This window comes from Schistocerca gregaria, chromosome 3 (assembly GCF_023897955.1).
Source record: "Schistocerca gregaria isolate iqSchGreg1 chromosome 3, iqSchGreg1.2, whole genome shotgun sequence".
In the NCBI taxonomy this organism is placed as follows: Eukaryota; Metazoa; Arthropoda; class Insecta; order Orthoptera; family Acrididae; genus Schistocerca; species Schistocerca gregaria.
In genome coordinates this window covers 684913456-684926699 of record NC_064922.1, presented here as the reverse complement: position 1 = coordinate 684926699, position 13244 = coordinate 684913456, and the positions used below count along the sequence as shown (strand labels likewise).

Sequence of the window (13244 nt, the reverse complement as noted above, 5' to 3'; positions counted from 1 at the left end):
CGCGACAGGCGTGAATGGAGGGACGAATGGAGACGTGTCGTCTTCAGCGATGAGAGTCGCTTCTGCCTTGGTGCCAATGATCGTCGTATGCGTGTTTGGCGCCGTGCAGGTGAGCGCCACAATCAGGACTGCATATGACCGAGGCACACAGGGCCAACACCCGGCATCATGGTGTGGGGAGCGATCTCCTACACTGGCCGTCCACCTCTGGTGATCGTCGAGGGGACACTGAATAGTGCACGGTACATCCAAACCGTCATCGAACCCATCGTTCTACCATTCATAGACCGGCAAGGGAACTTGCTGTTCCAACAGGACAATGCACGTCCGCATGTATCCCGTGCCACCCAACGTGCTCTAGAAGGTGTAAGTCAACTACCCTGGCCAGCAAGATCTCCGGATCTGTCCCCCATTGAGCATGTTTGGGACTGGATGAAGTTCGTCTCACGCGGTCTGCACGTCCAGCACGAACGATGGTCCAACTGAGGTGCCAGGTGGAAATGGCATGGCAAGCCGTTCCACAGGACTACATCCAGCATCTCTACGATCGTCTCCATGGGAGAATAGCAGCCTGCATTGCTGCGAAAGGTGGATATACACTGTACTAGTGCCGACATTGTGCATGCTCTGTTGCCTGTGTCTATGTGCCTGTGGTTCTGTCAGTGTGATCATGTGATGTATCTGACCCCAGGAATGTGTCAGTAAAGTTTCCCCTTCCTGGGACAATGAATTCATAGTGTTCTTATTTCAATTTCCAGGAGTGTAGCAGGTCAGCAACTGGAAGCAGTTAATTCCATAAATTAATTGGGAGTACGCATTTGGAGTAATTTAAAGTGGAATGATCTTATAAAGTTGATCGTCGGTAAAGCAGATGCCAGACTGAGATTCATTGGAAGAATCCTAAGGAAACGCAATCCGAAAACAAAGGAAGTAGGTTACAGTACTCTTGTTCGCCCACTGCTTGAATATTGCTCAGCAGTGTGGGATCCGTAACAGATAGGGTTGATAGAAGAGATAGAGAAGATCCAACGGAGAAGCAGCGCGCTTCGTTACAGGATCATTTAGTAATCGCGAAAGCGTTACGGAGATGATAAACTCCAGTAGAACACTCTGGAGGAGAGACGCTCAGTATCTCGGTACGGGCTTTCGTTGAAGTTTCGAGAACATACCTTCACCGAGGAGTCAAGCAGTAGGCCTATATTGCTTCCTCCTATGTATATCTCGCGAAGAGACCATGAGGATAAAACCAGAGTGATTCGAGCCCACACAGAGGCATATCGACAGTCCTTCATTCCACGAGCAATACGAGACTGGAATAGAAGGGAGAACCGATAGAGGTACTCAAGGTACCCTCCACCACACACCATCAGGTGGCTTGCGGAGTATGGATGTAGATGTAGATGTAGGTGTAGAGTCACACTCCTGGCCCTGTGACATGGCATATTACCTTGCTGAAAAATAAGAACTGTCGTCGGGAATTATGATCGTCATGAAGGGGTTTACGTGGTCCGCAACCAGTGTACGATACTGCTTGGCCGTCATGATGTGTTGCACGAGCTCCAATGAAATCATGGGTGCCCACACGAATGTTCTCCAGAGCTTAATAGAACCGCCTCCTGTTTGTCTCTTTCTCGCAGCACAGATTTCCCCCCTGGAAGACGACAGATTGGCGCCCTCCCACCGGCATGATGAAGAAGGTATTGGGACTCATCAAATCTTGCAACGCTCTACCACTGTACCAACGTCCAGTGGAGAAGTCACGTACCCATTCCAGCCGTAGTTGCCGATGTCGTGGTGTCAACATTGGCACATGCATGGGTCGTCGGATTCGAGGCCCATCGTTACGAGTATTCAGTGTACGGTGTTCAGACACACTTGTACTCTGTCCAGCTTCTAAATCTGATACTAGTTTCGCCACAGTTCGTCGCCTGTCCTGTTTTACCAGTCTGCGCAGCCTGTCCGACATCTGTAACGAGGTGTGTCCCACGACAGCTGGAAGTGGTTTCACTTTTGTTTCGCCACATACTGAAGACACTCACCACACCACTTCTCGAACACCCGAGAAGTCGCGTAGTTTCTGAAATGCTCGTGCCGAGCCTCTGAGTCATCACAATCTCTCCTCGGTGAACCTCAGATAGATCGAGCGCCTTCCCATTCTACACACGAACAGCACGCTCACTGATACGATATGAATCGCTCGTGTGTTTGACTAGCAATCGTTCCTTGCCGGCTGTTGCTACTATAGCCTGGAAGGCGATTAGTGTGAGGTTATATAAGATTTGTGATTAAACAATCTGTTGTAATAAGAAATGAAATGCTTATTTCTTCTGTCAATAATTCCACTTAATTTTACTACACCACAAAAGAAAGACAACAAAAAAAAACGAAACAAAAGACAGGATTTGAACATTGGGCGCGAAATTTCGAAACTTTGCTCTAAGCCACCACGGTAGTAATTCACTTACTTTACGATGGGCGAAAGGGCTGTTGAGGCTGCGTCGAAACTTTGATCGTCATTTTCTCGAAAACTGTTGAGTGTTGGCATCCGAGAAGAAATAGGTATCCCTTTATTTTCGACGTATCCGCGTCAGACACTCATACAAGTTTCATGTTCTACTCTAGCACACAAGTATAATGTATGAGGAATGTCATTTCAACGTACACCACTTTGTAGAATAAAGTGCCATATTGTACAGCATGGATCATATTTTAAATACATCCCGTCCAATTTCCTGCTCATTCTCGCACATGCGAATTAGCACTCAGTCTCTGAAAAGGAAGATGTTAACGGTATTTCATTTTTCTCTTCTTGTCAGAACAATGTCAGAGAACAGTACTATATTCTACATGTATCTACTTTAGCATCTACATGGATACTCTGCAAATCACATTTAAGTGCGTGGCAGAGGTTTCATCGAACCACCTTCAAAGTTCTCTATTATCTCGATCTCGCACAGCGCGCGGAAAGAACGAACACCTATATCTTGCATCGTGAGGTAGAGGACCGAGAATACTTTGTCTCTCCTTTGGTTCATTGGCATACGCAACGCGGGAGAAACGACAGAATGCCTACACACACAATCAAAGTTTCCTTATTTAGCTGTAGTGTATACCTTGATACCAACAGAATGATTGTCCAGTAAGTCTTGAATATTATTTGGCGCCACTTCGTATTGTGTATAGAATAACCTTTCTTCAAAGAACCGCATGCAAGATTCACAAGCAACTGTCTAACAATCTCATAACGAGCAGGAATGTTTGTTGAATGTAGCAGCAAACTTTCAGTCAACCCAATAATCTGAACTGAAGATCCCAATAATCAAGCATTACTCAAAAATAGGTCACACAATGCTCTTGTGGGAGAATCTGTTCTGCGGTTTCATTACATTTTCCCATATTCTTTTCAATAAAATTTTAGTCGTTCATTGGTGTTCGCTACAGTTGATATTATGTGTTCTTCCCACTTCGTACCGCTTCGCAGCAGTAACCTTAGATATTTAAACGATACGATGTGCGTTATGAGCTCAGTCGCAGACTACTACTACTACACTGAAATTTCGCTGCGCGTTTTCCGCTGCTCAAGCCCATTTTCTTGCAGTTATCCATATTTTAAGGCCATTCAAAATTTACCTACAGTTGCTCGACGCGTATGATCACCGCCACACAAATACATCTCCAGAATATAAGATTTTCCTTCCCACTATCTGATCGATGAATAGATGGTGAGAATATGAGCAGGATAACGGATTCTACTCGTATAACTCAAAAAGTTGAGCTAATCACATTTTTGCAATTGCACTTAACACTTGACGCTTAACAAGTATCTGCTTCCGGTTAGAAATCTAGGAAAATATGTGTGAATCACTATGAAGAGTCAGGCCAAGAATACCATTTATATTAGCATATATTCAAGTTTTTTTCTCGTTTCATTCTTGGATGATGCAGGGGAGGGACGACTCACTGTAAATTTGTGTTATATACCTGCACCATCTACACGAGACACCTTAACGAAGGAAAGGCCTTGGTTACCATTTCTGTACGTGGGGAGCAATTTTTGTACTCGACTTTAGCTGTGTGACGGAGTTCAGAATATGCTGCAGTTTGAGGGAGAGACACGCGGTCAGCGTGCAACCGGAAGGTGGGTACGAGGAACGTCTATATGAGCTTTGAGAATGTTCTAGAACATTCCGAGTAGGTGAACTCCCGGTCTAAAGAAGTATTAAGAGTAGTAAACCAGAGAAATCTCACTCATCTAACTGATTTGGGTTCTGATGAAATGATACATAGTGCGGTAGCAAATTACAGTTCTATCGATAGTTAAAATCGGAATAAAACCTGTTTAACTTCTTAAGGAGGTTTGACACCTGACAGTCAGTCAGTCGCAGTTACTAGCTCAGTCACTATTCTAGTTGGCGTTAGTCAGTTCGCTTCACTGTCTACGGAAGTGTAGTGTTTATACCGGAACTTGTACTTGACCAGCAGTGAGACTAACGTGGACTAATATGGTATAGCTTGTACCACAACTACTTGTTTAAAGATAAGTAGCTTCTAGTTCTTATGAATAAAGAATCCTGTTAGTACATGTGTGCAGTTGTGTTGTAGAAACAGGATACCGGCCACCAAACAACATGCTCTCCTTGCTTCCCACGCCACAAGACTCTACAGTGGCAACGGCGACACAAAAATAAAGAAACAGTGAACCCAGCTTTCATTAAATGTCACAATATTGTTAAAGAATCCATCCGCGTCACGCTCAAAACGCAAAATAAATTGTTGATAGGCGTCTAATCTACAGCACGCTGTTTTTCACGTACCGACATGGTTACGTTACGTACCGCCATGTTGCACACTACATCATCGGCTGAGAAACCCCCTAATTAGAAAGGTTTTTGTCTTTCGTGCATAATGACAACTTTCTTTCGCAATAACACCTTTATTTCGCGTCAAGTGAGAGTTACATGTTTAAGTGTATGTGATAAGTTTAGGTGACTGTAATGGGTGTGTGTAGTGTGGTGACATGTTTGTGTCAGATAATGATCAGAGGGAGAGATGAAGAAGATATTACTTCCTGATACATTTTGTGTATTGACTAGGGTGGTCAAATAAGGAAAAGTCTGGAGTTTTCAGAAAAGCGTTGACAATCCTTCTTTTGGGGTACCATCCGTGAGTGGAACAACAAAGAGGGGGCAAGGGGATAATTCTGGTAAAATACGTAATCTCCTCTGGCCATTGGACTTTGGACTGCCGAGTACAGATACAAATGACAGATGCGTGTCGTACGTCTTGTTACTTACGTGTACGGGAGCGAGTAGAGAGGAAATGAGGGTACACACCTGAGGCAGAACCTTCACAGCGCTGTCAAGCACGGTACACGCCGAAGCGAAGGCGTCACTGGCATCCACAGATGTGGAGGAGATGGACGAACGGGTGTCAGGCCTACGTTTGCTGCGATAGACGACCGTGCACGTGGACGTCGGCGACACCGAGGCGCTGGATCTCGCCTCGCTGGCGCTGTCGGAGCCCACGGAGGCGGTGGAGAGCATGGCGTCCATCGTGCTGCTCACCAGGCTCACGCTCGACTCACTGCCCACGTCCAGAGGGGAGACCTGCCACAGGTACGCCGCGTAAGCGCCAGCAAAGCAGCGGACAGCTCTGTAAGGCACTAACTCATTACTCAGCCCCTTGCCACGGTTCGCGCGGCTTCCTCCGTCAGAAGTCCGAGTTCTACATCGGGCATGGGTGTGTGTGTTGTCCTTAGCGTAGGTTCGTTTAAGTTAGATTAAGTAGTGCGTAAGCTAGGAACCGATGATCTCAGTAGTTTGGTCCCACAGGAACTTAACACAAATTTCCAAATTTACATTACTCATTACACAGCAGTTTTAATCTGACTTCACAAGATTATATCTTACACATAAACCAAAACAGAAACTTGGATTGAATTTAAACTTTCTTACCGAAACTGTAAGTTTACCTTGATGACAGTTTATACCTTTTCCTTGTAAAACATGCTTTATAACTATGCAATTACAATTTTATTTACATATATGCACTGATTACGCCTGTAGACTCTGAATAATAATAGAATAGAGGCAATTATGTTATATTTTGTATTTGTAAAGGATTCAGTAGTGGATTTGTGAAATAATAACTGTGTCGGCGAGTTCTGAAACCGGCTTAGAAAAGAATCAATAAAGAAAAACTCAAAGATTTCATGATAACCAGCCATTTTATAAATAGTAGTGTAAGAATAATAATGTCGTTGTCGTCTTCTTGGAGCCACGTAGAGAGGAGGAACCTGTGACGCTATGTTTAACGCATGCGTAGCTTTCATTTGTCAAGATTGTAACCTGGACACCATTAGGCGCTGATTATAAAGAAAGGTGTGTGAATTTGTTATTATTCGAGTATTAAATATAGTTATTTAATGAGAATTCGTATGTATTATTAGAAAGTTTGCCTGGTAGTTTACCCATTTATTTAAGACATTTTCTGCTTTTTGAGCAGTGTTCGTGGTGCAGACCTGCGACAGGGCGGAGCAAGCCCCCGCCGCGGCAGATTCAAATGTGATAATAAGAGCAATCATACCGCAATAAGCGACCAGGTAAAAAGTGAATTTAAAATTATTTATTACTGAAGTTCGAGATCGGAGGACAAAGCAGCAGATTTTACGTTGTGTTTCACAGGCGGACGCGGGCTGCTAATATTATAAACTTTATCGTGTCAAGGCTATAATCTGTCATTACCTCCCTTTCCTGTTCCAGTGAAGTATGGTTCGTGGGAAGAACGACTGCCGGAAAGACACCGTACGCGCTCGAATCTCTCTAATTTTACATTCGTGATCTCCTCGGGAGGTATAAGTAGGGGGAAGCATTAAATCCAGTACCTCATCCAGAAACGCACCCTCTCGAAACCTGGACAGCAAGATACACCGCGATGCAGAGCGCCTCTCTTGCAGAGTCTGCCACTTGAGTTTGCTAAACATCTCCGTAACGCTATTACGCTTACCAAAGAACCCTGCGACGAAACGGGCCGCTCTTCTTTGGATCTTCTCTATTTCCTCTGTCAACCCGATCTGGTATGGATCCCACACTGATGAGCAATACTCAAGAATAGGTCGAACGAGTGTTTTGTAAACCACCTCCTTTCTTGATGCACTACATCTTCTAAGGACTCTCCCAATGAATCTCAACCTGGCACCAGCCTTACCAACAATTAATTTTATATGATCATTGCACTTCAAATCGTTCCGCACGCATACTCCCAGATATGTTACAGAAGTAACTGCCACCAGTGTTTGTTCCGCTATCATATAAACTTACAATAAAGGATTCTTCTTTCTATGTATTCGCAAGACATTACATTTGTCTATGTTAAGGGTCAGTTGCCCCTCCCTGCACCAAGTGCCTATCCGCTGCAGTTCTTCCTGCATTTCGCTGCAATTTTCTAATGCTGCAACTTCTATGTATACTACAGCATCATCCGCGAAAAGCCGCATGGAACTTCCAACACTATCTACTAAGTCATTTACACTCCTGGAAATTGAAATAAGAACACCGTGAATTCATTGTCCCAGGAAGGGGAAACTTTATTGACACATTCCTGGGGTCAGATACATCACATGATCACACTGACAGAACCACAGGCACATAGACACAGGCAACAGAGCATGCACAATGTCGGCACTAGTACAGTGTATATCCACCTTTCGCAGCAATGCAGGCTGCTATTCTCCCATGGAGACGATCGTAGAGATGCTTGATGTAGTCCTGTGGAACGGCTTGCCATGCCATTTCCACCTGGCGCCTCAGTTGGACCAGCGTTCGTGCTGGACGTGCAGACCGCGTGAGACGACGCTTCATCCAGTCCCAAACATGCTCAAATGGGGGACAGATCCGGAGATCTTGCTGGCCAGGGTAGTTGACTTACACCTTCTAGAGCACGTTGGGTGGCACGGGATACATGCGGACGTGCATTGTCCTGTTGGAACAGCAAGTTCCCTTGCCGGTCTAGGAATGGTAGAACGATGGGTTAAATGACGGTTTGGATGTACCGTGCACTATTCAGTGTCCCCTCGACGATCACCAGAGGTGGACGGCCAGTGTAGGAGATCGCTCCCCACACCATGATGCCGGGTGTTGGCCCTGTGTCCTTCGGTCGTATGCAGTCCTGATTGTGGCGCTCACCTGCACGGCGCCGAACACGCATACGACCATCATTGGCACCAAGGCAGAAGCGACTCTCATCGCTGAAGACGACACGTCTCCATTCGTCCCCCCATTCACGCCTGTCGCGACACCACTGGAGGTGGGCTGCACGATGTTGGGGCGTGAGCGGAAGACGGCCTAACGGCGTGTGGGACCGTAGCCCAGCTTCATGGAGACGGTTGCGAATGGTCCTCGCTGATACCCCAGGAGCAACAGTGTCCCTAATTTGGTGGGAAGTGGCGGTGCGATCCCCTACGGCACTGCGTAGGATCCTACGGTCTTGGCGTGCATCCGTGCGTCGCTGCGGTCCGGTCCCAGGTCGACGGGCACGTGCACCTTCCGCCCACCATTGGCGACAACATCGATGTACTGTGGAGATCTCACGCCCCACGTGTTGAGCAATTCGTAGGTACGTCCACCCAGCCTCCCGCATGCCCACTATACGCCCTCGCTCAAAGTCCGTCAACTGCACATACGGTTCACGTCCACGCTGTCGCGGCATGCTACCAGTGTTAAAGACTGCGATGGAGCTCCGTATGCCACGGCAAACTGGCTGACACTGACGGCGGCGGTGCACAAATGCTGCGCAGCTAGCGCCATTCGACGGCCAACAGCGCGGTTCCTGGTGTGTCAGCTGTGCCGTGCGTGTGATCATTGCTCGTACAGCCCTCTCGCAGTGTCCGGAGCAAGTATGGTGGGTCTGACACACCGGTGTCAATGTGTTCTTTTTTCCATTTCCAGGAGTGTATATGTGGTCCTTCCAACTGAAGTTGTTCGTAATTTTAACACCCAGGTGCTTAGTTGAATTGACAGCCTTGAGAGTTGTACTATTTATCGAGTAATCGAATTCCAACGGATTTCTTTTGGAACTCATGTGGATCATCTCACACTTTTCGTTATTTAGCGTCAACTGCCACCTGACACACCATACAGCAATCTTTTCTAAATCGCTTTGCAACTGATACTGGTCTTCGGATGACCTTACTAGACGATAAATTACAGCATCATCTGCGAACAGTCTAAGAGAACTGCTCAGATTGTCACCCAGGTCATTTATATAGATCAGGAACAGTAGAGGTCCCAGGACGCTTCCCTGGGGAACACCTGATATCACTTCAGTTTTACTCGATGATTTGCCGTCTATTACTACGAACTGCGACCTTCCTGACAGGAAATCACGAATCCAGTCGCACAACTGAGACGATACCCCATAGCTCCGCAGCTTGATTAGAAGTCGCTTGTGAGGAACGGTGTCAAAAGCTTTCCGGAAATCTAGAAATACGGAATCAACTTGAGATTATTTCGTGCGAATAAAGAGCTAGCTGCGTTGCACAAGAGCGATGTTTTCTGAAGCCATGCTGATTACGTGTCAATAGATCGTTCCCTTCGAGGTGATTCATAATGTTTGAATACAGTATATGCTCCAAAACCCTACTGCAAACCGACGTCAATGATATAGGTCTGTAGTTAAATGGATTACTCCTACTACCCTTCTTGAACACTGGTGCGACCTGCGCAATTTTCCAATCTGTAGGTACAGATCTATCGGTGAGCGAGCGGTTGTATATGAGTGCTAAGTAGGGAGCTATAGTATCAGCGTAATCTGAAAGGAACCTAATCGGTATACAATCTGGACCTGAAGACTTGCCCGTATCAAGCGATTTGAGTTGCTTCGCAACCCCTAAGGTATCTACTTCTAAGAGACTCATGCTAGCAGATGTTCGTGTTTCAAATTCTGGAATATTCCATTCGTCTTCCCTGGTGAAGGAATTTCGGAAAACTGCGTTCAATAACTCCGCTTTAGCGGCACAGTCGTCGGTAACAGTACCATCGGCACTGCGCAGCGAAGGTATTGACTGCGTCTTGCCGCTTGTGTACTTTACATACGACCAGAATTTCTTCGGGTTTTCTACCAAATTTCGAGACAATGTTTCGTTGTGGAACCTATTAAAGGCATCTCGCATCGAAGTACGTGCCAAATTCCGCGCGTCTGTAAATTTTAGCCCATCTTCGGGATTTCGCGTTGTTCTGAACTTCGCATGCTTTTTCCGTTGCCTCTGCAACAGCGTTCGGACCTTTTTTATGTACCACGGGGGATCCGTTCCATCTCTTACCAATTTATGAGGTATGAATATCTCAATTGCTGTTGCTACTATATCTTTGAATTTGAGCCACATCTCGTCTACATTCGCAGTCAGTTCGGAAGGAATGGAAATTGTCTTTTAGGAAGGCTTCTAGTGGCACTTTATCCGCTTTTTTAAATAAAATTATTTTGCGTTTGTTTCTGATGGATTTGGAAGAAATGGTATTGAGCCTAGCTACGTCTGTAGACGTCTCTCCATTGAGAACAACATGCTGTGTTCTGCTTGCTAAAAAGTCTTCAATCCAGCCACCCAGATGGTCTGATATTCTGTAGGCTCTTACTTTGTTTATCAGGCGACAGTGCGAAACTGTGTCGAACGCCTTCCGTAAGTCAAGGAAAATGGCATCTACCTGGGAGCCTGTATCTAATATTTTCTGGGTCTTATGAACAAATAAAGCGAGTTAGGTCTCACACGATCACTGTTTCCGGAATCCAAGTTGATTCCTACAGAGTAGATTCTGGGTTTCCAGAAATGACATGATACGCGAGCAAAAAACATGTTCTAAAATTCTACAACAGATTGACGTCAGAGATATAGGTCTATAGTTTTGCGCATCCTCTCGCCGAACATTTTTGAAGACTGAGACTATCTGTGCTCTTTTCCAATCATTTGGAACCTTCCGTTCCTCTAGAGACTTGCGATACATGGCTGTTAGAAGGGGGGCAAGTTCTTTCGCGTACTCTGTGTAGAATCGAATTGGTATCACGTCAGGTCCAGTGGAATTTTCTCTGTTGAGTGATTTCAGTTTCTTTTCTATTCCTTGGACACTTATTTCGATGTCCGCCATTTTTTCGTTTGTGCGAGGATTTAGAGGAGGAACTGGTTAATAATGATAGTCTCATGCTCTAGTGTTAGTCGTGGCAGTGATTAATAATTAATGTTGAAGAAAAATCCACTGCAAGGTTTGAGGTTCTTTAAGCATTGCAAAGTAACTTCATTATTTTTGCTAACACAGTTTTGAACACAGTCCCCAGAGTTTTGCACAAGCCGGCCGCTGTGGCCGAGTGGTTCTAGGTGCTTCAGTCCAAATGGCTCTGAGCACTATGGGACTTAACATCTGAGGTCATCTGTCCCCTAGAACTCAGAACTACTTAAACCTAACTAAGCGCCTAGAACCGCTCGGCCACAACGGCTGGCTAGCTTCAGTCCGGAACACCGCGAACGCTACGGTCGCAGGTTCGAATCCTGCTTCGGGCATTGACGTGTTCAAACGTTCAAATGTGTGTGAAATCTTATAGGACTTAACTGCTAAGGTCCCCAGTCTCTAAGCTGACACACTACTTAACATAAATTTTCCTAAGGACAAACACACACACCCATGCCCGAGGGAGGACTCGAACCTACGCCGGGACCAGCCGCACAGTGCATGAGTGCAGCGCCTTAGTCCGCTCGGCTAATCCCACGCGGCGCATGGGTGTGTGTCATGTCCTTAGGTTAGTTAGGTTTAAGTAGTTCTAAGTCTAGGGGACTGGTGACCTCAGATGTTAAGTCCCATAGTGCTTAGAGCCATTTGATTTGAAGACAGCTCCAACGCATTGTCACTGATACTGGGGCACTGACAAATTCAATCCCGTCTCGTATATCAAAGCGAGACAGCTTCATATGTTGTAAATCTGCCAACGTTTCGCTGATAACTGCAGGCAGCATTCATCAGAGTGATAAGGATTCCAGCAATAGTAGCCCAAAAATTGGTAATTTTATCGCACTCGGCGCTGTCACTTTGAAATTAATCCCGCTCGTGAGTTAACTTTCCAGAAGCGTCGTGTAATATTCATCGCGCGTCCGGCTCGTGTGGATTCTGGCAACGAGGCGAGTGACATTTCGTGACATGTTACGGAAGCTCCGAATATGGGACGAAAGTAAACTTGTAGTGTTACACGAAATAATCTCCTCCACACACAGTAATCTAGTTTGTGAAGTATAGATACCCAGGGTGGTCTATAGATATGAAACCACACTTCTAAAACAAAAACTGGTGAATGAACATAATTATAAAGTAGAACTGTATTAGATGGGTAAGTGAGAAAATCTGTGAATTTATATTACAACTGCGGTGCCCATTTTGGAAGTCACGATCTTGGATGCAACACGTAATTTTGAAATGGAGAGGAAGTCATGTGACATATCAAACGGATAGAGAAGTACACGAAAAGCAGTGGTGCATTCCATTTGAGCATAGCTTGATTCATTATCGAGTTAAGTCGCTTTTTGTACAGAACAAGACAACTGCTGGCAATAACACAGAGCGCCTCAGGCAGCTATTGTGATGTTCTCCATTATGTTGTAAGACTATTGTTATACGATTATCCCATTCCTCATGGACTTTAACCAAGAGATATACGAAATGCGAGGCATGTATCAACAATCCTCTCCATGAGGTGGGTAAGGTTCAAAAATCAAATGGCTCTGAGCACTATGGAACTTAGCATCTGAGGTCATCGGTCCCCTAGAACTTAGAACTACTTAAATCTGACTAACCTAAGGATATCACACAGATTCATGCCCGAGGCAGGATTCGAACCTGCGACCGTAGCGGTCGCGCGGTTCCAGACGGAAGCGCATAGAACCGCTCGGCCACAACGGACTGCCGAGGTGTGTAAGGTTTCTGACCTTCGCCAAATACACATGCCTTCACATGTCCCGACATATACATCCAATGAAGTTAAATGCATGGAACCTGGTGGTCACTCCTACGGACCTCTACGACCTACTCTTTGGAGGAAGTGGATATCCATTTATGCCAGTAGAATTAAACTGCAATGACGTGGGGCGCAATTGTGCTGAAGTGCAGTTGTAAACGTTCCGTCATCAGATAGCAACGACAGCAACACATCTTCGTCTAACCACTGCAGATAACGGGCAGCTGTTAATGTACGCTGTTGCGTGTCACTCATTC

General features: G+C 45.7%; 1 protein-coding gene across 1 annotated transcript in view; it reads right to left on the bottom strand.

The window, feature by feature from the left end:
* The window catches only part of LOC126355558 (uncharacterized), an 88987-nt gene that overhangs the window by 69564 nt on the left and 6179 nt on the right, over positions 1–13244 (bottom strand). The window contains exon 3 of the mRNA XM_050005918.1: positions 5334–5606. Coding sequence (XP_049861875.1) covers positions 5334–5606 — 273 coding nt within the window. The remainder of the gene's footprint in view (positions 1–5333; positions 5607–13244) is intronic.